This window comes from Lates calcarifer, linkage group LG4 (genome assembly GCF_001640805.2).
Source record: "Lates calcarifer isolate ASB-BC8 linkage group LG4, TLL_Latcal_v3, whole genome shotgun sequence".
In the NCBI taxonomy this organism is placed as follows: Eukaryota; Metazoa; Chordata; class Actinopteri; family Centropomidae; genus Lates; species Lates calcarifer.
Genome location: NC_066836.1, coordinates 331,025 through 354,889, shown reverse-complemented (window position 1 = coordinate 354,889; position 23,865 = coordinate 331,025). Strand labels below are relative to the sequence as shown.

The 23,865-nt window shown below is 47.0% G+C and overlaps 3 protein-coding genes across 6 annotated transcripts; 2 read left to right on the top strand and 1 right to left on the bottom strand.

Annotated features, from left to right (window-relative positions):
* Positions 1 to 3: 3 nt before the first annotated feature.
* On the bottom strand, positions 4 to 6,589 carry fastk (Fas-activated serine/threonine kinase). Of its 2 annotated transcripts, XM_018679055.2 has the most exons (12): positions 6,412 to 6,589; positions 5,461 to 5,572; positions 4,412 to 5,276; positions 3,872 to 4,202; positions 3,581 to 3,768; positions 3,339 to 3,487; positions 3,044 to 3,260; positions 2,799 to 2,958; positions 2,551 to 2,642; positions 1,763 to 2,465; positions 1,562 to 1,676; positions 4 to 1,181 (listed from the first exon to the last, which is right to left on the bottom strand). In XM_018679055.2, exons 3-12 carry the CDS (start codon positions 5,232 to 5,234, stop codon positions 1,095 to 1,097), a joined length of 2,865 nt encoding a protein of 954 aa, XP_018534571.1. In that variant the 5' UTR covers positions 5,235 to 5,276; positions 5,461 to 5,572; positions 6,412 to 6,589; the 3' UTR covers positions 4 to 1,094. The 2 variants fall into 2 exon arrangements, with proteins under 2 accessions (XP_018534571.1, XP_018534572.1); XM_018679056.2 differs by lacking the exon at positions 5,461 to 5,572 and having other exon boundaries at positions 6,412 to 6,586.
* A 512-nt stretch (positions 6,590 to 7,101) lies between these two features.
* On the top strand, positions 7,102 to 15,423 carry afg3l2 (AFG3-like AAA ATPase 2). 2 transcript variants are annotated; one of them, XM_018679061.2, is made up of 17 exons: positions 7,102 to 7,328; positions 7,924 to 8,026; positions 8,124 to 8,192; positions 8,368 to 8,528; positions 8,629 to 8,781; positions 8,869 to 8,943; positions 9,439 to 9,560; positions 9,636 to 9,909; positions 10,005 to 10,142; positions 10,281 to 10,434; positions 10,517 to 10,624; positions 10,780 to 10,905; positions 10,991 to 11,101; positions 11,323 to 11,438; positions 11,522 to 11,722; positions 12,174 to 12,368; positions 12,927 to 15,423. In XM_018679061.2, the coding sequence occupies exons 1-17, from the start codon at positions 7,245 to 7,247 to the stop codon at positions 13,164 to 13,166; spliced, it is 2,430 nt and encodes an 809-aa protein (XP_018534577.1). In that variant the 5' UTR covers positions 7,102 to 7,244; the 3' UTR covers positions 13,167 to 15,423. The 2 variants fall into 2 exon arrangements, with proteins under 2 accessions (XP_018534577.1, XP_018534576.1); XM_018679060.2 differs by having other exon boundaries at positions 7,103 to 7,328; positions 9,436 to 9,560.
* A 637-nt stretch (positions 15,424 to 16,060) lies between these two features.
* On the top strand, positions 16,061 to 23,617 carry puf60a (poly-U binding splicing factor a). Of its 2 annotated transcripts, none has more exons than XM_018679073.2 (11): positions 16,061 to 16,224; positions 16,960 to 17,055; positions 17,200 to 17,280; positions 18,249 to 18,299; positions 18,410 to 18,571; positions 18,710 to 18,802; positions 18,899 to 19,112; positions 19,407 to 19,597; positions 19,710 to 19,824; positions 22,321 to 22,556; positions 22,647 to 23,617. In XM_018679073.2, the coding sequence occupies exons 1-11, from the start codon at positions 16,204 to 16,206 to the stop codon at positions 22,944 to 22,946; spliced, it is 1,560 nt and encodes a 519-aa protein (XP_018534589.1). In that variant the 5' UTR covers positions 16,061 to 16,203; the 3' UTR covers positions 22,947 to 23,617. The 2 variants fall into 2 exon arrangements, with proteins under 2 accessions (XP_018534589.1, XP_018534588.1); XM_018679072.2 differs by having other exon boundaries at positions 16,062 to 16,224; positions 16,957 to 17,055.
* The last annotated feature ends 248 nt before the right edge of the window (positions 23,618 to 23,865 follow it).

Below are 23,865 nucleotides of genomic sequence, written 5' to 3'. Positions count from 1 at the left end.
GAGTTTGGTTTCAGGTTTTATAGACATTTGAATTAATAGATTTATAGAATATAAACAAGCGTCTTTCCCCTCCAACATCAGTCACCTGATACACAAATAAATAATCTGACCTTTGACCCTATCACCCACATGACATTCTAATTGATCCTCCGGGCCTTTGGCACACATGCTACGTTACCATGGTAATGCTTACCCCTCCCCTGTGTGCACTCAGAGGACTACAGTACCCATCAGCCCCTGCTCTCTACAGACAAACTCGTTAACTGCCAGCTGATTTTATAGAGTCCCGACATGCATCATTGTCAGCGTTACCACGGTTACCAAACATTATAAAAAGGGACTCCTGCCCCCCCCACCCCCCACCCTGGAAAAAAAAGATATAACATTTGTTCATCCACACAGCGACCAATCAGATCACAGCCTCACAATGACACGTTAAAGGACCAGGTCACTGTTTTCACCACGATCCAGATCAGACTAGAGTCTCAGGTTCTGAGTCTGATTTTTTAAATTAAAAAAAAAAAAAAAACTGAATTAAAATGAAAGAAACTTAGTTTTCCTCCAAAAGAACCGAGAACAGATCAGAACTGTTGAACTAGTAAATGAAATAAATCAGTTCTATCCGAGTTTAAACACTCAGAGAAGTGAACAGACTTTGGTTGGTGAGGTTCTACTGACAGAACTTATTAACTTTAATCCAAACTGTGGAGTGACAGTAGGAGGCTGGTCCTTTAAAAAGGTGTCACTGAGTTCACCTGCTCATTAATGATCAATAAACAGCTACAACTGATCATTATTACTGATAATATTCATCTGATTAACTGATCACTGGTTTGGTATAAAAATGTTTGTCTTGGTTTAAAGTGACGTCCTGAACAGAAACTGAGCCCAGAGACAGAGATGTGGAGGTTTTATAAACTTATTGATTAACAAAGAAACTGATCAGTAATATCAATAATCATTAGCTGCAGCTGCAATCTGCAGTGAACAGGTGAAACCTCACAGGTAAGACACTGTTGTTCAGAGTGCTGTGCTGACCTCTGACCCCTACTACACACATACACACACGCACACACACACACGCACACAGAGCGTCATAGTGGGACGTCCAGCAGCTTCTTGTGCAGGTACTGCTTCACCTCCTCGATGCCGTTCAGCTTCTCCAGCTCGTGGTACGGCAGCTGAGAGGGGACAGAAACACAACACATCACATGACAAACAGGCCCAGGAAGTGTTAGCCCTAGCTTAACACAAAGACTGGAGACAGAGGGAAACTGCTAGCCTAGCTTAGCTTAAAGGTTAGACGCAATGGGAAACTGCCTAGCTCCGTTAAAAGTTAGTTTATGAACCAACTCTTCAGATAAGTTATTAGAAAACATGTATGGAGTCAGGAGGGATATAAGTTAATGTTAGCATCCAGGAGAACGATGAAGAGAGAGGGAGGAGGTCAGTGTGGGAGAAAGAGACAGGTGAGATTACTGGAGCTGTTTATAGTGTTTCTGTTGTAACCAGTGGATCGCTTCATATCCACTTTTATTACAGAAATAATTAATTAACTGACCTGGAGGATGATGTATCCCAGCAGCCTCAGGTGTCGGTCTCTCATGGCCCGGGAACCAACCAGAACCTCAGAGTTGTGGCAGTAATGCCACTTATCGTTGACAGACATGATGACCCTGCAGAGACCGACAGTGTTTAATATATGAAGTGGGTCGGGACAGTTCTGTTGGGTTTGATCTGGTTTAGTCTGATGTGGACTGACCTCCTGATCTGTCTCTGGTCTGTTGGGGGTTTCTCGGGATCTGGTCGGTCGGGAGGGCAGAGTTGTGGCGATGAGGATGGCCCTCTGTCAGCCCCCGCTCCCTCAGAGTACGTCACACCCTCGTAGAAACCCGGCAGCTCGCAGTCCGTCCCCTGGCTCCCCGGGGCCCCTGCCCCCGCCTCATCCTCCAGGATCTTCCCAATGGAAAACTGGAAGAGGGAGTCTGGGGCCGCGGTCCCCGCAGGTCCCTGAGCCCCAGTCGGAGCCAGGCCGTCAGAGGGGGGGCTGCTGAGCGTGGAGCTGTCCTGGCTCTCCAGCGAGTGCTCCTTCGCCAGACTGGAGTAGTACTCTGCAGTAGGGACATAGTAGGGGCCATAGTCCAAGGGGCTGCCGTTAGTCCCGGGCCGAGGGGGTCCTGAGGACACCACAGCCCCTGCCATACCACGAATGTGGTGGGGCAGGAAGGACCTAGGCTCCATTGCCCCGCCCATTGCCTCGGCCACCTGACACGGCTGCTCAGCGCCGTCCTCCAGTGCCGTGAACGGAGAGAACCTCTGGAACTCTGCAGTCACCACAGCAACCGCACCATCAGCCGGCTTGGATGCCACGGCAACGCAGGACGGAGGAACGATGCTCAGAGCCAGACCAGCTCCGGTTCTGATGGGCAGAACCCGACCAGAACCGTCCATCCACAACACGAAGTCTGGAGACGACAGGTGGTAATGTTACAACACAGCAAAACAAACTGACTGTGTAGTACTCAGACTGTAGTACTCAGGGCGTAGTACCTGTGTAGTATCCTGGGGCGAGCACTTCGTCCTGTTTGTAGTTATGCTCCCCAACCAGCTGCCGTAAGGCCTCGGCCACCAGACCTTTATAACTGAACACAAACCAATCAGAGCTGATCAGAGCTGGACAGAATAACTTCAGATCAGCCTCTGCTAACATTAAACCCACTGAAAAGGCTGAAAACATCCAGACTGACCAACTATACAACAGCACCAAGTGTGTCCACCTGTATTCAGGTGTGTGTTACCTGTACTTGCGGTTGACCTCATCAGCCGTCAGGGCGTGGTCAAACATCAGGACCTTGTGGGCGTCCTGCAGTCGTGGTCCGGTATACTCACGGTACTCCAGCTCCACGGCAGCGTCTAGCAGAGAGAGGTACCGCCGCACGATCAGAGCATAGGGACTGTCTGTGGAGACAAGGATGAGTTACGGGACCTGGATCTGGATCACTAGGTGAACTGTTTGTTTTATTGGTTGTGTTTTGGAACTGACTGGTAACATTGCTGATGAAGGCGGAGGAGAACACTCGGTGCAGCACAAGGCCGGGGAAGTGTCCCAGCTGGAACAGAGACATGAGGATGTTGACGGTGGCGAGCGGCGAGCTGAGTGCCTTCAGCTCCACCACCTCCTCCAACCGAGAGAAGAACTGCTGCTCGTTGGACGGACGGTAACTCATCCTGCTGAACGGGAACACCAGCTTCTGGATCACCTGAGGACAGAGAGAACACACCTGCAGAGTCCTGTCCACAGGAACTGAAGGCCACCTGACCACCTGTCTGGTTCTCACCTTACTGTCCAGGTACTCTGCCTTCTTCACCAGGAAGTCTGCGATGGTGTCGAGCAGTCGGGTCTCTCTCAGTCGATGGCGGGCGATGTATTTGGCTATCAGAGCCATCGTGTAGGGAGTGATGCTGTCCACCTTCTTTGGCAGCTCCTCTGACAGAGTGACAGGTGAGACAGGTGAGGTTCAACAAGTTAATGAACCCATCTTGTCTGATCAGAGTTCAGTAACCTGGGATCATACCTTACCTGCCAGGCTGCTGATGAACCTCTCCTGTCTGTTCTGGTAGAACAGGTGAGAGCTGAAGATTAACTCTAGGCTCTTGTTGCTCGCCTCTCGAGCGCACGCCGCCAACATCTCATCCAACAGCGCCATCTCCTGGTCACGAACACCACTGACACTCGCCAGAGTGTGTTTGACTAGACGTAAGATCTTCCTGAGGATGGACACACAAGCGGACAGTCACTAACAAGTTGAACGTCAGGGTGAACACTTGAACTGATCTCAGGTTGGATCCACAGTGAGCAGGTGTTTCTCACCTGTTGGCGAGTAGTTGTTCAGGGTTTGGAGGCGTGCTGTTAATGGTGGCTGCAGCGCCCCCTGCAGCAGCTGCAGGTTCCTGCGACTGCAGTGAACGCCACTTGAGTCTGTAGTATGAGAGCAGCAGGAAGAGCGTCTGAGGGTGGCGCTCTCTCTCCAGGTTCTTCTCCAGACCGGCCAGACAGGCCTCGGTCAGAGGGTGCTGGCTGCCGGGGTGGAGCTTCATGCTGGAGCTGAACACCATTGACACATCCTTCTGGTTAAACTGGTTCAGTCTGGACTGAGACTCCGCCTCCAGCACCTGGACCACCTGAGAGTCGCTGGGAAGACCTGAATGTGTGCAGAGACGCAGCAGGTGGATGATAATGAAAGCAGAGGATTAGAGACAGTTCAGCTAAACTTCATCTGAAACACACTGAGACACACCTGTGGGACCTCACCTGAGACTCCTCAGAGTCCATTAAACCATCAGAGACCAGTGAACTAATCATCTCTACCTAGTTCCTCTGAGTTTTATGATCATGAACACTCTCACTCACCGAGTGCTGCCACGGCATACAGACAGTTGACGATGCTGAAGTTGTCGAACTTAGTGCAGTCGTTGACGATGGCGTTACAGAGCGTCTGAAAGTCCTGATGTTTCAGGATTTGACGCCCGTCGCCGCCCTCAGCTCCCCCTCCTCCTGAGGCCTCACCGTCGTCCCCTCCAGTCCGCGGCGGCGGCGAGGCCTGCAGTAGCTGTCCGATCTTCTGCAAGGCAACAGGGTAGTGGTTGTGGGAGATCTTGGCCGGGTTCTGGGTGACCCAGCGCAGAACCTCGTCAGGCTGCCGCGAGCGCTCGATCAGACGCTTCATGGTGAAGAACGTGTCATAGCTCATCTTCTCGTGGATGAAGTTCCACATCTTCTTCTTGTTGCCGGTGGCGACAGCCCCTCCGCTCGGAGCCCCCCCTCCATATGCGTGGAAGTGGGCGTGGTGCTGGTAGTGGGCGGGCAGTGGGGGCGGGGCCAGGTGGGCGGGCTGCGGGTGAGGATGGGGGTGGTAGTGGTGGTGGAAGTGCGCTCCTCGGTGGGCGTCGGGGCGGCCCTGATACAGCGGGTAGGAGGGGGGAGGTGGAGCCGGGTGCGGATGGTGGGGAAGGTGGGGGTGAGGGGGGTGGGGTGTCTCGATCACGGCCAGCCCCGACCTCCGCCCCTGTTTAACCCCACCCCCTGCCCCAGTCCCTGCCCCGGCCCCTCCCCCCGTGGCACTGTAGAGGCGGGTGGCGTACATGGCAACGGACTGAGCGGCGGGGCAGGGGAGGCACGGAGGGAGGCGGTGAGCTCGGCTCAGGAGGCGCCACCCAGTGGACAAACACAGCATAGTCCAACAGCCAGGACGCCTGGAGGCAACAGTACACTACTCCTACAGAGAGAAGAAGAGAAGAAGAGGAGGAAGAGGAGGAGGAGGAGGAGTCCAGAGTTATAATCCTCAACATGACACTTTGTTTAATCTGAGTTTGTTCTGGATCCACATCAAACCACCACAGACATGTTGATTTGACAGGTGATGAATCACCTGAGTCACACCTGCTGCTCACTGACGTTACCTGAAACGCACTGATTAAACCAGCAGAGACCACGTGACTCTGCTGATCAACGCTGTCTTTATCAACTCTTCTGCAGGTTCTGGTTCTGACAGTCAGGTCCATGTTGAAACACCTGGACTCCGACAGAATCAAAGACGTCAACAAACACTGAGTCTAACCCTGAGTCTGGACCAAAATCACTTTAATGATCATAATAGAATCAGTTTTAGGTCAGTGATTAATTGATCAATCGCTGACTGACGCTGCACCTGTAGCATCAACAGGAAGAGTCTGAGAGCTCAGGAACAGGACAGTAAATGACCCTTTAGTTCAGATCACTGTATGAAACTGTTTTAGTTTAACCGGACTGAGCCTTTCAGTGATCAATACCTGTGGATCAGAAGTGATCAACTCTGTGATCAGCTGATTAATAAACTCAGGATGACAGCTGCTCGCGCTCTCTGTCGACCATACATATACACACACAGACGACGACCTGTCAGCTGACCTCAGACCACAGGCCTACAAGCTAACGTTAGCATTTAGCCAGTTAGCCGGTTAGTTAGTTAGTAACCCCACCCCCCTACGGCGCAGTGACAGATACATCACTACCCACGTCATATAAATATGATGACGTCATGCTGTCAGTGACGTCCTTGTGTATTTTAAGGCTACCAGGTAGCTCACATGCTAATGCTAGCCGGCTCAGTTAGCAGCCCGGCTAACCTGACTGACAGTATTATCCCGGGGAATTCACTCCAACATTATGTGACAGACAGTGAAGCTAACTGATGCTACATGCTAAACTAAGTGAAATCAGACGGGGTGCAAGCTAAGCTAAGTTAGCTGTCAGGTTTAGTCTGTTAGCCTGTTAGCATATCTGTCCTTCTCCCAGCAGCGCTGCCGGATCACCAGCTAACCACCCGGGTTAAAGCCGGGTAGACCGGGTTACCTGTGCCCGGCAGTGTTTACCTCATGGCTCAGTAACACCGGCAGCTCCGCTCTGCTGAAACACCTGAGGCCGCAGAGAGCGCAGGTTCAGCGGGGAAACAGGCAGCGGTCAGCCGCTTCATTCCTCCGCACAGCCCGCAGCCATCATCTGCTACCCGGCATGCAACTGGAGGAGAACCGGGGGGGGGGGGCACAGGGACACCTGGCGGCTGCTGCCGGTAAAACCCCCCAGATGTTATTTTCTCCTCATTTAGTTTAATTATTGGTCTAAACGGATGGATTCACTGAGGTTATGATCTCTGAACAGAGTTTTATACAGATTTTTGTTATTAAAACTTTTATTAATGATTTATTAACATGTGTCATTAATGATGTGAGAAACTCAGGAGGCTTCATTATCATCACTCTGCAGACCTGATGATCAGTTATTACTGATTATTGCTGATTATTACTGAGACATGTCACCAAAAATCAGATTTAAACTCTATTCTCTCTCTATTCAAACTGAACTGAAACAACATGTCTCTGTTAGTGATGTTTATACACATAAAGTTTATGTTCTCAATATTCAGTATTAACTGTATACAGTTTACAAACAGTGATTTGACTGTTGTCAGACATTAATAATCAATTTTCTGTAATAAACCGTCAGACCGGGTGGATGTGGTGTCTTTCCGGGGGGGCAGGAGGGGGGGCGCTGTCACATCCACCAACACCTGAATCTTCGCGAAGAAGCAGGAGACCGTAAAGATGGCGGAGCGGGGTGATTACGGAACAGAGACACTGAACTTGAGTTGTCTTTAAAGGCCGTTGTTGTTTTTCTATCGGTGAGTGTCGGTGTGTGACCGGGGAGGATGGCCCACCGCTACCTGCGGCTGTCCGCGGGCTGCAGGAGCATGTTCCGACTGCTGCTGCCCTCCAACGCGCCGGCCAGGCTGGTAAGTGCAAAACATGCTAAGATGCTAACTGTGCTAACCGGGACAGCGGCCAAAACAAGCTCGAACAGTGACCACGCTGATCGGCCGACAGGCCCACGCTGATCCGTAGGGTGAACGGCAGGCCTGATGTATGACTCTGACAGGTCAGGTAGATTTACCTGTGTAACGGCTCAAGGTTAGTCCTGTCATTGACTCATGTAATGACCAGTAATTTCTGTGAATACTGCAGCAGGGACAGGAGTACTCCGCCCAGTTACTTCCAGCCAAAGCACAGTTACCCCACAATAAAGGTACCGTGTTACAGTCGGGACGGCAGATAAACATCACCTGTCCTCAGGTATCCGGTCCCAGAAGAAACCGGACTCAAACCTAAGATCAGGGACTGTAACAAAGTAAATGCAGAGACTGACGGTTAATCTGTCAAAGGAGCAGAGTCCGCTCACCTGAGTGAGAACCCAGTCCGTAATCATTAACACAGTAAATATGGATTTGGTCCAGACTCAGGCCTCTCTACTGACTCAGGACTGATGATGTCATCCAGGTGCTCTGTGTTGTTGTGATCTGATGTCGGCCATGTTGGATGTGTGTTGGTCAGGTGACGTGTTCTTCCACGGCAGGACAGGTGGGGAATGGGCGGAGCCTGCTGACAGAGCTGCTGGGAGTCTACAGGAGGCTGAGCTCCTCCAGACCTCCGAAAGGTACTGAATTCTGTGAGGACCAGACATCTGGTCCCTCAGACCTGGTTCTGGGTCTGGACTCAGGTTCAGGTTCACTGACGTGTTTTTCTTTCTTTAGGTTTTGAGAAATATTTTCCAGACGCCCAGAAAGCTGCAAAAAACTCTGAAGCTGAAGCTGCAACCAAAGGTAGAAACCTGCTGAGATCTACTGTCACGTACTGACATCTACTGACATCTACCGACATCTGTTGACACCTACTGTCATCTACTGATATATCTACTATAGATAAGAACAGGTCTTACCCTCTGTGTTTGTTTCATGAGAGGAATATTGATTAAACTGTTACACTGTCTGTTCTCAGAGACCAAACCTGCCAATGCTCAGAGAGCCTCTGGGAGGTCAGGAGGAGGAACAGGAGGAACAGGCGGAACAGGAGGAACAGGCGGAACAGGCGGAACAGGCGGAGGAGGGAAGAGAGGAGGTCGTAAGGAGGATTCGCACTGGTACAGCCGTCTGCAGAAGGTCAGTGTGAGAGGCAGCTGCTGCTTCTCTGGTCTGACAGCTGTTACCTGTGCTCACCTGGTCAGACAGGTGTACTGACCTCAGGTTCTGTTGGTTTCAGGGAGACATCCCCTGGGACGATAAAGAGTTTCGGGTGTTCTTCCTGGGCGGAACGGCATTCTGGATCACCATGACTTATTATCTCTTCCTGAGGGATGGAGAACAAGAGGTCACCTGGAAGGATTTTGTCAACAACCATTTGTCCAAAGGAGTGGTGAGGAGAACACCTGTGATCTGATGTCATCACAGTGTCCTCTCAGTGGTTCAGTCAGATAGTTTAACAGATGTCTGTCTCCGTCAGGTGGATCGGCTGGAGGTGGTGAACAAACGTTACGTCAAAGTGGTTTTTTCTCCGGGGAAGGTGCCGGTGGATGGAGTGAGTTCACAACTCATCACTTTACTGTTGAAAATAAAATTACCTTTCAATATCATCATTACGTTAATTTAATTTAAACTTGTGGCAAACTATTCATATTTATATGTAAACAAGGAACAGGAAGATATGGCTGTACGAGGATCCAACAAATCAGCCGGTCAGAGTCAAACCATGTAGAAAAGATTCTTGAACCTTGTCACCATCTGTCCTCTGAACACAGGAAACAACGATTCAACTGTTCAGTTTATTTCACACTGAAGAAACAGAGTCTGAGCTCAGGCATCACAGTGACAGTTGATCATCCTCAGCTCTGAAGGTCTGAGATCAGACGGATATCTGATAGACATCAGCCTGTTTTCACTTCTCAGATTAAACAGTGTCTCCTGTCCGTCGGTCAGTGGTCAGGTTCAGCCCTGTCAGCTGACAGACTTCAGTCAGACCCGGTGTAAAGAACTGAACCTGAACAACTTCGGTCTGTCTCTGTCTCCTCAGCAGTACATCTGGTTCAACATCGGCAGCGTGGACACGTTCGAGAGGAACCTGGAGACAGCTCAGTACGAGCTCGGCATCGAGGGGGAGAACAGGGTGCCAGTGGTTTACTCCACGGAGAGCGATGGGTGAGGAAGCTGCCGTGGTCTCAGCGGCTTGGTCTGTCCCTGAACACGACTCTAATCTCTGTCCTTCCTGTCCAGAACCTTCCTGCTGAGCATGCTTCCCACGGTGCTCATCATCGGCTTCCTGCTGTTCATGCTGCGGCGGGGGCCGGCGGGGGCAGGGCGTCCCGGCCGGGGGATGGGGGGCCTGTTCAGCGTCAGCGAGACGACGGCAAAGATCCTGAAGGATGAGATCGATGTGAAGTTTAAAGACGTGGCGGGCTGCGAGGAGGCGAAGCTCGAGATCATGGAGTTCGTCAACTTCCTGAAGAACCCCAAACAGTACCAGGACCTGGGAGCCAAGATCCCCAAGGTGAGGGAGGGTGGGTCTTTGGGGGGGTTCAAACTGACGACTTTTCGTCCTAAATGTCTGTTTGTCTGTCTGTCTTCCTGTCTGTTTGTCTGTAGGGAGCCATCCTGACTGGTCCTCCAGGAACAGGAAAAACTCTCCTGGCCAAAGCAACAGCCGGTGAAGCCAACGTGCCTTTCATCACCGTTAACGGTTCTGAATTCCTGGAGATGTTTGTGGGCGTCGGTCCGGCCAGAGTGAGATACAGATTTATACTGTTTATTTATTCAGTATAAAAGCCTGTAAACATCAGGTCAGGGTTTTATAGAGACCACAGACTGATGTTCCTGTGGTGACCTCTCTGTGATCTGGATCTGATGTCACTTCATGTGCAGGTGAGAGATCTGTTCGTTATGGCAAGGAAGAATGCTCCCTGCATCCTTTTCATTGACGAGATTGATGCTGTGGGACGAAAACGAGGACGAGGAAACTTTGGAGGACAGAGCGAGCAGGAGAACACGCTGAACCAGCTGCTGGTAGAGATGGATGGTGGGTGACGGGAATCATGGGAAACATCAGGGGTTCTTAGATTGAAGTGACAGTCGGAGGTCTCACTCCTCTCTATTTTTAGGTTTCAATACGGCGACCAACGTTGTGGTTCTGGCAGGAACCAACAGACCAGACATCCTGGACCCAGCTCTGATGAGACCCGGGCGCTTCGACAGACAGATCTACATCGGTGAGAAACTCTGGGTTTGGTTTTAAATATTTGGATGAACAAAGTTTTCACATCAGGAGAAGAATCAGGACAAAGCTGCTGCTAATCAGATACTGATCCTAAAGACACCTGAGTTCACCGGTCTGTGTTCACCTGTGTGTGTTCACCTGTCTCAGGTCCTCCTGATATCAAAGGTCGAGCGTCCATCTTTAAAGTTCACCTACGTCCTCTGAAGCTGGAGGCCAACATGGACAAAGACGCTCTGGCCAAGAAGATGGCTGCCCTCACACCTGGATTCTCAGGTAGACAGGTGGTGTGATTTGGTTCCTCCTCCATTTAACAGTCAGAATGACCCTTGGTTTATTCTCCCTGGTTTCTGTCTGTCAGGCGCAGACATCGCCAACGTCTGTAATGAGGCGGCTCTGATCGCTGCTCGCCACCTGTCAGACGCCATCAACCAGAAACACTTCGAACAGGCCATCGAGAGGGTCATTGGAGGTGAGACCAGAATGAGACCAGAATGAGACTACTCCTAGAACAATCTTGGACCAGATTGAGACCAGTCTTAGAACAGTATTAGATCAGTCTTAGACCAGACTGAGACCAGAGACCAGAAGACTGTGATCCTGTGGTTCTAACCTCTGACAGTTTGGAGACTCTGAGATTTACTGAACCTGTGAAACACGATGAATAAATGACTCTTCCTGTTCATGTTGGAGGTCTGGAGAAGAAGACTCAGGTCCTGCAGCCAGAGGAGAAGAAGACGGTAGCGTATCATGAAGCCGGTCATGCTGTCGCTGGGTGGTTTTTGGAGCACGCTGACCCTCTGCTAAAGGTCACACTTACTGATCAGATGAGTGTGTCTTTCTCAGCTGAAGCTGTGTGTAACCGAGTGTCTTCCTGCTGTTACCTGTGCAGGTGTCCATCATCCCCAGAGGGAAGGGTCTGGGTTACGCTCAGTACCTGCCCAAAGAGCAGTACCTGTACACCAAAGAGCAGCTGCTGGACCGGATGTGTATGACTCTGGGAGGACGAGTCTCCGAGGAGATCTTCTTTGGACGGATCACCACCGGAGCTCAGGATGACCTCCGAAAGGTCACTCAGAGCGCCTACGCTCAGGTCAGAGTCATGCAGGTCAGAGGTGTCAGAGTCCAGAGTCAAACCTGAAACTCATATTCTATCTGACCACTAACTCTCAGGGTTCACAGTTTAAAAACTGGTTGACTCCAGTACATTGTTCCAGACCTACTCTGACTCGGGTCTCCGGTTCATCCATCAGTTTATAATTTATCAATTCTCTGCTGCTTATTCAGGTCCAGGTTGTGTTTGATTATCAATAATTATAGTAGTGTTATTGTTGTATAAAGCTGGAAGTTCTCAGGCCTCATCGTCCAAACTACTTTTCATTGATATCTGTCAGTCTTTGGTTAAACAGGGATTAAATTCATTTCTGTGTGGCTGCTTCTGGAGATCTCCGTAGACCTCAGTGTAGCTGTGTAGACTGAACACTGACTAGTCCCTGTTCAGGTCCCTGTCAGTCTGATCTCCTGGTGTCTGTGTTCTGCTGCAGATTGTTCAGTTCGGGATGAATCCGAAGGTGGGTCAGGTTTCCTTCGACCTCCCCCGGCAGGGTGAGATGGTTCTAGAGAAACCATACAGTGAAGCCACGGCTCGTCTGATCGACACTGAGGTCAGAATCCTCATCAGCGAGGCGTACCAGAGAACCCACCAACTACTGAATGACAAGAAAGCAGAGGTTGAGAAGGTAACAACGGTCTACAGTGGTTTGTTCTAGATTACCTTTCGGAACCTCTACATGTGTTGTAGAGCCATCATCTATAACAACAAATATTTTCTTATCAGCTAGAACCCCAGCATGGAACCCTGACATTCCTGTACTCTCCAATCCAGTTTTTGGTTCTACAGTTTCTTAAGTCCTAAAACATTCCTGTGCTGAGAACTCTGCCAGCCTTCAGTCAGAACCCTGCTCAGACCTTGAACTCTACATTTTAAACCAAGAACAAAGTTCTGTGTGCTCTGAGCCAATCACTGTAAACACAGAAGTCCAGAATGTTCAGTTATATATATATATATATATATATATATATATATATATATATATGTATATATAAAGTTATAACAACAAATCTGTTCTTTATAAACTAGGACCAGCTCTAATGTAACCTTATATTAGGTGTTCTTGAACGTTTCCACGTCTATAACTGGGTTCCAGTGTAGAGCTCTGAAGTCAGAGTTCTTGGTCATTCACAGCACACACATGCTTCTTCCATAGTTCTGACCCAGTTCTCGTGGTGTCCTCCAGGTGGCGCTGCGGCTGCTAGAGAAGGAGGTTCTGGATAAGAGTGACATGGTGGAGCTGCTTGGAAAACGTCCGTTTGCAGAGAAGTCGACGTATGAAGAGTTTGTGGAGGGAACTGGAGGTGAGGACGAGGACACAACGCTGCCGGAGGGTCTGAAAGACTGGAACCAGGAGAGGAGGGACAAGGAGGAGAGCCAGGACGAGCAGGTGGCCCGGCAGATCTCTGGGGGAATGCCTTTCTAGAACCCTCTGATCCATGTCTGGGTTCTACCACCACCACAAACACTGAACCATCACTCTCACGTATAAAACATTGTCTATCTGGATTTCACAGTCATTTATGAGGTCGAGAACCTCTCCCCACTGACTCACAGAATAAACATTAAGCTCCACAAATACTCACAGAACCTTTTCTCTGGAGTTATCACCCAAACATTCAACATATAAAGTTCCTGAAGGTTCTGGTGGATATCAGGGTTCTACCACCAACCTAAACTATGACCTGACCTTCTCAGTGTTCAGATACTTTATTTATGTGAAGTTCTGCTGTCACCTTGTCTGGATCTGTGAGGTCTAGAATCCTCTCACTGACTTCCAGAATAATAAACATCAAGTATTCAATGAGAACCTGTTGTTTGACGTTCTGCACCCTGTAAACCTCTGATGTTCTACCACCAACCCAGATTATCACTCAGTCTACAGTCACCTCCAGCTGTGGCTCTGTAATCTACGTCTTTAACAACAGTTCCTTGTGAACTAGACCCAGCTCTGACTTAAAGTCACCTCCTCTCTTGCTCATTGACTCCTACACCTCTGCACTCACTCCTAGAACTGTCTCTGGAGTTCTACACCCACTATCTTGAACCACCAAACCTCCTCATCGCTTGAAAACCTTCACCTTAGTTCTGACCATATGGAACCACTGCACTGAGTTCTGCATGCAGGATGTTTTCGACAGGAATGTTCTGTGTTCCATCAGTCTAGAGCAGCCACTCCAACACTGGGTTCTACACTCACATTCGTACATGTTCCTCTAGATTATTCTTGAGCTCTGGAATATTTCCATACACAGAACTATTCTCTGTTCTAGAAGCTCCGACACAACCTGCTGTAGAACCTGTAGAACTGATCTCTGTCTCCTAGAACTTTCCCAGACCTGTGCTGGGTTAGGGTTACTGTCTAGAACTTAGCGGTTCTAGATGTGTTCTCTACATTGAGATCAGTCTTCAGATTAATTACAGCACACCCACACTTCTAGCATGTTCTCCAGCTGTGGCTCTGTAATCTACGTCTTTAACGACAGTTCCTCGTGAACTAGAACCAGCTCTGACTTAAAGGACTCTGTTACTGAGTTCTACGAATTTTCTTTTATTTGTTATTTGCATAGGTAGTAGAATCCTCTCTGCTGGAGAAACCTTGTCCCATTGAAAAGGGTCTAGAACAATGAAATCATCCCCACATACTCCTGATGTGAAAACGTGGTTCTAGATCAGTCACAGAACGTGTGCTTTTATTTTGGTTCTTCTAAAATCTCTGCCACCTATTTTCACAAAAAACTTTGAAAGTTCTCTAAAGTAAAACATTAAAACTTTATAGATAAGTCACAACAAGTACGTGATTTTAATGTTCTGCAGTCTGCAACCAACAAATCTTCTCTTGTAAACCAGAACCAACAGTCGAACCCTCGGAAATCTGTTGGATATAATTGGTGACCTTTGCTCCAAAGCAGGTTCTAGGTCAGTCACACCAAACAAACATTTAGAAACTGAAACACAAAGTGAGTTTTGGAACATTTGTCTTCAGAGAACCTCCCTCTGTTCTTGCTTGATTTCATGTTCAACATCAAACATCAGAGAGGTTTAATTCACCTCTGACCTGTAGAACTGTTCCACTGTTTCTGTAAATGTAGAACTCCTGGTGCAGATTCTCCATCCGGACTCAGGATCTGGTTCCCTCTCTGGACGAACTGTTTGACCATGTTCTCCAGTCCCAGCAGACGAGTTCCAGTTGATCCTTGAAGAACAAAGAACCAGAAACTGAGGTTTTCAGTGTGGACTCTCAGAGGAACCTCCTGCTGCAGCAGAGAGGTTCTGCTGTTTGAAAAAAGTTGATGATAAACTTATTTAAAATACTAAAATGACTCTGTATCAGCTTTACTTATTTATCGATCGTTATTGATCCTGAAGATATTGATGAGATTCTTTTTGATTATTGATCAGAGTTGAATGAGATGAATCTTCTGGAGACTCTATGGTTCCCTCAGCGAAAACACTTTTTTCATCATCATCAAGCTTTGATTCTGTGAGAGCAGAGCTGCAGTCTGTGCTGATCAGATATTGGTTAGTTATTGATCACCTTTTACTACCATGCTGTGTGCTGTGTGCAGCTGAGTGTCTGTGACATGATGTGAAATATTAACATGTAAATGTTCAGATGTTTTATTAAAGTCGGAAAAACTTTAATAATCAATAATCTATCAATCATTAAAAACTTGAAAACAGTTTCTCCTCAGTGAAAGTTTTATTTAAACTGTGTCTTAAAGAGATTTAAGTCTTGATGTGTAAAATTCACCAACAGCAGGAAAAAGGCAGATCATTTTCAAATTGATGGTCCTTCATTAAATACCAACTGAACTTCATACAATCAATAATATGAATGACTTGAATCGATACAAATCAATGAAACACATTAATACATAAATATGTTTGCAATGCAAAAACCTATTTATAGATAAAACAACATTTATCTGCTGACAACATATTTAAATTATTTTCATTCTTGTTTTTTTTTTTTGTTTGGAGTTTAATAAAATATTGTCCCAATAAACTCAGGTCAATAACGACTTGATATAATTATATCGATAAAAAAGACAAACAAATAGACAATGGGATGAATAAGAAAGATGAAATACATTCATAAGAAATGAAACAAATATGAACTTAAAGAAACTCCCTAAATTAAATTACTAAATGATAATATAAATAAACAATGAAATGAAGCGCTTCCATCTAAATGAGTTCATAAATTAAAGTATTTCTGTCATGGGTTGATTTTGATTTAATCTGAGGAGAAATGAAGGTAACGGAGTATTTTTACTCCACGGCTCTGAAAGAGAAGAAGACGGGACTTTTACTTTGAAAACCGCTGTCAGAGGAAGTGACGTGGCGGGTGGCCGCGGTATTTCCGCTGCTCGAACGGTCTCAAACATCAGAAACAATTGATTATAAATTTGGATCGAAGCGGAGAGAAGAAGGAGCTCGCGGAGCCGCGGCTGGGCTGAATGGCGGCGGCAGTTTCTGCGGTACGGAAACATTCACCTCCTCAGTCTGCGCTCACAGAGCCGGGACTAACTCATGCTAAGCTAATGCTAACCGGAGGAACCGGACTGACGTTACACGTTAAACCAGTTTTTACCATTAACACAAACACACCGCCTGGGATCAATCAGAGTGATTAACTGATCAGATGTAGAGCTGATCACTAACAACTGATCGATAAACGCAGCAGAGGTAGAGGAGCTACGTTAGGCTAACAATAAAGAAGGGTCTGTTAGCTGATGCTAATCTAACTGACCGTGGCGGAAACTACAGGTCCGTCTCCAGGTAGAACACCTGGACAGGTGTGAGGGTCTGAGAGACTGATAATGATCGATACACGGAGATCAGAGATCAATACGTCAGCTGATGGTATTATCTGATGACATCACAGAGCAGAGACGTGATGTCACAGCCCCAGTGTAAAAATATTTTTACTCAGTTACTGTAACAGAGCACCTTTACATTATTGTTGTAGAGGTGTGAGCACTGGATCGACCAATCAGGGCCTGAGTCTGTCTGGCGTCAGAGACAGAGACGGTTTCTGATTGGCTGTTTCTCCTATGACGGTCTGGTTATTAAAACCCCACCCACCCACCCAAACAGTTTTTAACTTGCAGACATGAACTGATAAACTCAGTTGTCCAGATGTTTCCTAGCAGATGGTGTTTCTGCCTGAGCGTGTGTTTGATTTACTCACCTGTTGGTGGTGGTGTTAGCAGGGAGGGCCGGCTCTCATCATGGAGAATGGACAGAGCACCACCACCAAGCTGGGTCTGCCGCCGCTCACCCCCAACCAGCAGGAAGCGCTGCAGAAGGTAACACACATCTGTCTATATAAAATAAAAGTCCTGCATGTTTTTATTGTGAAATTAGCATATATATGTACATATATATGTGTGCGTGTGTGTGTGTGTATATGTGTATGATCTGAGCTGTGATTGGCTGTTTCCTGTCCACAGGCAAAGAAGTATGCCATGGAGCAGAGCATTAAAAGTGTCCTGGTGAAACAGACTCTGGCTCAGCCGTTCCCCAGCCTCCAGGTAACTACACCTGTTACTCAGGTAACTACACCTGTTACTCAGGTAATGACAGGTGTGTTATTATTTTCTCATTAATCTGATAATTATTTTCCAGTATATCAGTTAATTGTCGTCAGATTAGTCGTCAGATTGAACTCGTCCAACAAAAGTGTGAAAATAGCTACAGATTATTTTTCTGTTGATGGATCAATACTGATCAACAGTGATCAATAATGATGTGGTTTAATGGCAGCCTGTGGAGGACCAGCTCCAGCTGTTTATCAGCAGGTGTGACCTCAGGTGTACCTAGGGCTGGGTACCGAACTTCAGTTCTTTTATACCTGGTATCGAAAGACACTTGTTTTTTAGTTTCGACACCGAGGAGTTAATGACATGATGAAGATGTGATGATGCTGCAGGTGATTGGCTGTAACGTTACACATGGTAGAGACATGCAGGAAGAATACTGACGTGGTTACGCCCACAGACAGAGTTCACGTGTATCTGTGTGGTGAACTACAGTGTGTGTGTGTGTGTGTGTGTGTGTGTGTGTGTGTGTGTGTCTGTGTGTGTGCGACCAAGGTCTAAAGTGTGTCTCCGTTTTAGTAAGATACGATGCAATATTTGCAAAAAAGGCAACACAGTCAATCTGATGAGGTGTTTGAAGCAGAGATTCTGTTCAGGAGCAGGAAGTTGCTCCGTGTTCAGCTGCAGGAGTTAAAGGTCCTCAGTCTACAGCAGTGACCATCACTGACTGTCACTGAAAATTATTTGCTGTACATTTTTTATGTTAGAAAACTGCTTTGAGTGGAAAAATAAGACTCAAGATCTGTAGCATGATATGTGATGTTTCTTTATTAGAACTGATTTGATAAAACTGGTATTGAAAAAAGTATCGTTCAGGAACCAGTATTGCTGTCGAGTGTCGGTATCAAAAGTTCCTGAACGATACCCAGCCCTGTGTGTGACCTCTGACCTCTCTGTCTCAGATTCCATCTCTGACAATGGGGTTAGGAGACGCTCTGTCCCCTCTGCAGTCGGTAAGTAAACACCTCATCAGTAATCCATCAGCTGATTGATCAGAACTGATTGAAGCTGATCGATCAGAGCTGCTTGATCAGAGCAGGTATCTCTGTTGGTCCTGGTCCAGGTGGCGGCTCAGCGTCAGAGAGCTCTAGCCATTATGTGTCGGGTCTACGTGGGCTCCATCTACTACGAGCTGGGGGAGGACACCATCAGACAGGCCTTCGCTCCGTTTGGACCAATCAAAAGCATCGACATGTCCTGGGACTCTGTCACCATGAAACACAAGGTGAGGAGCACCGCCTGCTGCACGCAGTGATGCATTAGGGGTCATTGTCAGTGTGCTTCTCATGATTCAGGCCCAGGACTCTCTGGTCCCCTGCTGGTCCTTGTTGATCCTGACTGTGCTGGTCTCTGGTCTCTGCAGGGTTTCGCCTTCGTAGAGTACGAGATGCCCGAGGCGGCCCAGCTGGCTCTGGAGCAGATGAACTCCGTCGTCTTAGGAGGCAGAAACATCAAGGTGAGTCCAGGCTGATCTGCTGGGTCCGGTTCATCCAGGTCCTGGTCTCTGTGTCGTCAGGTTATGAGGTATTTTTCCCTGCTGGTGGTCTTGCAGGTCGGGAGGCCCAGTAACATTGGCCAGGCTCAGCCGATCATTGACCAGCTGGCGGAGGAAGCTCGTGCCTTCAACAGGATCTACGTGGCGTCGGTTCACCCTGACCTCTCTGACGATGACATCAAGAGCGTCTTCGAGGCCTTTGGCAAGATCAAGTCCTGCATGTTGACCCGAGAGCCAACCACCGGGCGCCACAAAGGCTACGGCTTCATCGGTGAGGATCACTCTGTCATTGAGCTGATGTACACTCACCTGTGCTGTTAGACAGGAAGTTATACAGGTGTGAGTCCTGACGCTCCCTGAGTTCAGGTCGTTAGAGTCACATGACCCTGATCTCAGAGACACCTACAGAACTTCACCTGCACTCAAAGATCCACTGATTACATTTTGGTGGTTAAAGGTCAAAGGTCACATTGACATCGTAATGGCTGTGTTTTCCGTGTTGCTGTAATCTCACAGCCTGAGGGGGGGCGCTGCTGACACTGATGGTTTCTTGTTCTGGTCTCAGAGTACGAGAAGGCTCAGTCCGCTCAGGACGCCGTCGCCTCCATGAACCTGTTTGACCTGGGGGGTCAGTACCTGCGGGTGGGGAAGGCCGTGACTCCACCCATGCCCCTACTCACGCCGACCACCCCCGGAGGACTGCCTGCAGCCGCCGCCGTGGCTGCTGCCGCTGCCACTGCCAAGATCACTGCTCAGGTGAGTCCTGAAGCTCCACCTCTCTGTCAGGACCCGTAGTACTGTGTGTACTCTGTGTAGAACTGTGTATTTTCTGCAGTACTGAATCTCCTCTGTTCTGTGGTACATTCAGGAGGCCGTGGGAGCATCGGTGCTCGGGGCTCTGGCCGGACCAGCGCTCCTCTCTCAGCAGTTGGGAGGACTTCCTCAAGCCGTCATGGCCGCCCAGGCTCCAGGTGTCATCACAGGTAGGAACACCTGAGGTCTGTACTACGAAGAGAGTTGAACCTCCTCTGGTTTAACTCAGGTTCTCAGGTAAAGTCGGGGTTGACAAACCCTGACTGCCTCGATCTGTGTTAAACGGTACGACGGTGGTTCAGATGTGGGTCAGTTGAGTCGGTGTTAACTTAATCAGAGTTAGTGCGTGTTGATTAAAGGGGCGTGCACCGTATCTCTCAGATGAAGAGCGCACGTTAATTCTGTGGGTTTAGAGGAATTTAAAGAGACTCTAACGACACAATGTCAAACCAACAAAGACAGAGAGACTGGTCACATGTTCTCTGGATTCTTCATCTGTAATATGAGATGTAAGGACACAGAACATATGTGATCATTTCTCAGATACTTGGATTACAGTCAACATGTGGGTCACATGTCTGAGAATGAGCTGTTCCTGTTAATGATGTTCTGCCTGGAACACTCAGGCTGTATATGTATGAATGTAAAGCTGTTATGTTCAGTATGAACTTCATGTTAACAGTATTTCAGCCTCAGTGGAAACTGAACCTGGATCAAATAGAAACCTTCTATAAAGTGGTTCACATTCATATTTCCATCATTAATGCTGCTTGGTCTGTAGTCTACAATTACAACAGCCTGTCACTTTATATTGTCTTTCAGGACAATAACATCCCCCATTTAAATTCTTACTCAAATTGATAATATGCAACACTAATGACGCAAAATTCTGCCGCTTGAAAAAATACAAATTAAATAACTGAAATTGAAAATGGAAAATACAGAACATTAAAAAAACACCATTTAGTGGTCCACATACCTCTACCATCCACTACTTTTTTTTTGGTGGGGGTGGGCAGGACTGATGGTCTTTAGACAGCCCCCGTCCTAGTTGTTGTTGTTGTTGATGTTATAGTAGTTGTTGTTGTTGATGTTGTTATAGTTGTTGTTGTTGATGATGTTGTTATAGTTGTTGTTGATGTTGTTGTTATAGTTGTTGTTGTTGATGTTGTTGTTTTAGTTGTTGATGTTGTTATAATTGTTGTTGATGTTGATGTTGTTATAGTTGTTGTTGTTGATGTTGTTATAGTTGTTGTTATAGTTGTTGATGTTGTTATAGTTGTTGTTGTTATAGTTGTTGATGTTGTTATAGTTGTTGTTATAGTTGTTGTTCTTAATGTTATATTTGTTGTTGTTATAGTTGCTGTTGATGTTGTTGTTATAGTTGTTGTTGTTATAGTTGTTGTTGTTGATGTTGTTATCGGTGTTGTTGATGTTGTTATAGTTGTTGATGTTGTTGTTATAGTTGTTGTTGATGTCGTTGTTTTAGTTGTTGATGTTGTTATAGTTGTTGTTGATGTTGTTATAGTTGTTGTTGATGATGTTGTTATAGTCGTTGTTGTTACAGTTGTTGTTGTTGTTATAGTTGTTATAGTTGTTGTTGTTGTTATAGTTGTTGTTGTTGATGTTGTTATAGTTGTTGTTGATGTTGTTGTTATAGTTGTTGTTGTTGATGTTGTTATAGTTGTTGTTGATGATGTTGTTATAGTTGTTGTTGTTGATGTTGTTATAGTTGTTGTTGTTGATGTTGTTATAGTTGTTGTTGTTGTTGATGTTGTTATAGTTGTTGTTGTTGATGATGTTGTTATAGTTGTTGTTGTTGATGTTGTTGTTATAGTTGTTGTTGTTGATGTTGTTATAGTTGTTGTTGTTGATGTTGTTATAGTTGTTGTTGATGTTGTTATAGTTGTTGTTGATGATGATGTTGTTATAGTTGTTGTTGTTGATGTTGTTATCGGTGTTGTTGATGTTGTTGTTATAGTTGTTGTTGTTGATGTTGTTATAGTTGTTGTTGTTGATGTTGTTATAGTTGTTGTTGTTGATGTTGTTGTTATAGTTGTTGTTGATGATGATGTTGTTATAGTTGTTGTTGTTGATGATGTTGTTATAGCTGTTGTTGATGTTGTTGTTATAGTTGTTGTTGTTGATGTTGTTATAGTTGTTGTTGATGATGTTGTTATAGTTGTTGTTGATGTTGTTGTTATAGTTGTTGTTGATGTTGTTGTTGTTGATGTTGTTATCGGTGTTGTTGATGTTGTTATAGTTGTTGTTGTTGATGATGTTGTTATAGTTGTTGTTGTTGATGTTGTTATAGTTGTTGTTGTTGATGATGTTGTTATAGTTGTTGTTGATGTTGTTGTTGATGTTGTTGTTATAGTTGTTGTTGATGTTGTTATAGTTGTTGTTGATGATGTTATCGGTGTTGTTGATGTTGTTATAGTTGTTGTTGATGTTGTTGTTGTTGATGTTGTTATCGGTGTTGTTGATGTTGTTATAGTTGTTGTTGTTGTTATAGTTGTTGTTGTTGATGATGTTGTTATAGTTGTTGTTGTTGTTATAGTTGTTGATGATGTTGTTATAGTTGTTGTTGTTGATGTTGTTATAGTTAAGAGGAGAAAACTTTGTCTCCACCTGTCTGACAACTTTCCTGTTTCCATCTGTTTCAGGAGTGACCCCGGCTCGACCTGGCCTGCCTCAGGTGGGTCTGGTGAACCCAGTCCTGGCCACGCCCCCTACGCCAGTGGCCCCTCTGGGCTCGGAGGCGAAGAGGGAGGAGGAAGAGCGTCAGCAGGAGGCGCAGCAGGACGGAGCCATGGAGCCGCTCAGCGAGCAGGAGCACATGAGCATCAGCGGCAGCAGCGCCCGACACATGGTGATGAGGAAGCTGCTCCGCAAGCAAGAGGTAGGTTCAAGCCCCACACACAAGCAAGGCACTGACAAATGGGACAATGAACCTGTGACCTGTGACCTCTGACCCCAACTCTCTCCTCAGTCCACCGTCATGGTTCTGAGGAACATGGTTGGACCCGATGACATTGACGACGACCTGGAGGGCGAGGTGACGGAGGAGTGCGGGAAGTTCGGGCAGGTGAAGCGCGTCATCATCTACCAGGAGCGTCAGGGTGAGGAGGACGATGCTGACGTCATCGTCAAGATCTTTGTGGAGTTCTCAGAAGCGGCCGAGATGAACCGGGCCATCCAGGCTCTGAACCACCGCTGGTTCGGAGGACGGAAGGTGGTGGCCGAGGTTTACGACCAGGAGCGCTTCGAGAACAGCGACTTGTCAGCGTAAAACTCAGACTCAGACTGAGCGTAGAGTAGAAGCTGTTTCTATCGGTGTCTGGCTCTGTTTGACTGTCCAGGATCTAAAGGACCAGTCTGCTGTTTTCATGTCTCAGCCACAAACACCCTCCTCCTGCCGATCAGATTACTGATCAGATTATTGATCATTCCCCTCCTGCTGATCAGATTACTGATCAGATTATTGATCAGTCCCCTCCTGCTGATCAGATTACTGATCAGATTATTGATCAGGCCCCTCCTGCTGATAAGCTGATTGACATCTGGAGACATCGTTGCTGTTTTCACTGAACAGTCAGTCAGTCGATCATTAAAATAACTGATCTGCAGGAGGATCAGGAAGTTTCAGATGGTGTGTTCAGGAACCCCTCTGGTGAGACGATGAGCAGGTTTGAGCTGAAACATGAATCCAGCTGTGGTCCAGATGTTACTTTTCCTGCTTAGTTCCAGATGTTCAGGTTTTTTGCAGCAACAGAAACGTCTGGATGTTTGTCCTCTGACCAACGTCCCTGAACGCAGCACAGCAACACAAACTCAAACCTCAGTCTGTCCTCGGAGACATTTCAGAGAAAAGAGACAGACACCTCAGAGGTCAACAGTGCGTTCAGGTGCTCTTCAGGTCAAACACCAAAATATGTGAATAAAACTTTTTTCCTTTTTTTACAGCTGTTGTTTTATTGGTCTGAAATAAATAACAGATCAGGAGATAAAATGTGGGATAGGGCTCCACCCCCCACCCGACCCTTAACAGATAAACAGTACAGAGAATGAACGTTTGACTTGATTCAGGTGGAAAGTTTATAAAACTACAGCTGAATTTATCAGTCGATTAATTAACGACTTGATTGTTCCAATTTCCTAAATGTGGAGATTTTCTGCTCTTCAATTTGGAGTTTATTTAAAATCATTTT

Excerpts from the sequence above, each read along its gene's own strand:
- fastk (XM_018679055.2), bottom strand. The coding sequence starts at position 5,234 with ATGCTGTGTTTGTCCACTGGGTGGCGCCTCCTGAGCCGAGCTCACCGC. Across the intron at positions 3,261-3,338 it reads CAGAGTACCTGGACAGTAAG|GTGATCCAGAAGCTGGTGTT; the intron begins GTGAGAACCAGA and ends CTCTGTCCTCAG. Across the intron at positions 2,959-3,043 it reads CTTCATCAGCAATGTTACCA|ACAGTCCCTATGCTCTGATC; the intron begins GTCAGTTCCAAA and ends TTGTCTCCACAG.
- afg3l2 (XM_018679060.2), top strand. The coding sequence starts at position 7,245 with ATGGCCCACCGCTACCTGCGGCTGTCCGCGGGCTGCAGGAGCATGTTC. Across the intron at positions 8,193-8,367 it reads AGCTGAAGCTGCAACCAAAG|AGACCAAACCTGCCAATGCT; the intron begins GTAGAAACCTGC and ends GTCTGTTCTCAG. Across the intron at positions 12,369-12,926 it reads AGAAAGCAGAGGTTGAGAAG|GTGGCGCTGCGGCTGCTAGA; the intron begins GTAACAACGGTC and ends GGTGTCCTCCAG.
- puf60a (XM_018679072.2), top strand. The coding sequence starts at position 16,204 with ATGGCGGCGGCAGTTTCTGCG. Across the intron at positions 16,225-16,956 it reads TGGCGGCGGCAGTTTCTGCG|CAGGGAGGGCCGGCTCTCAT; the intron begins GTACGGAAACAT and ends TGGTGGTGTTAG. Across the intron at positions 22,557-22,646 it reads AGCTGCTCCGCAAGCAAGAG|TCCACCGTCATGGTTCTGAG; the intron begins GTAGGTTCAAGC and ends CTCTCTCCTCAG.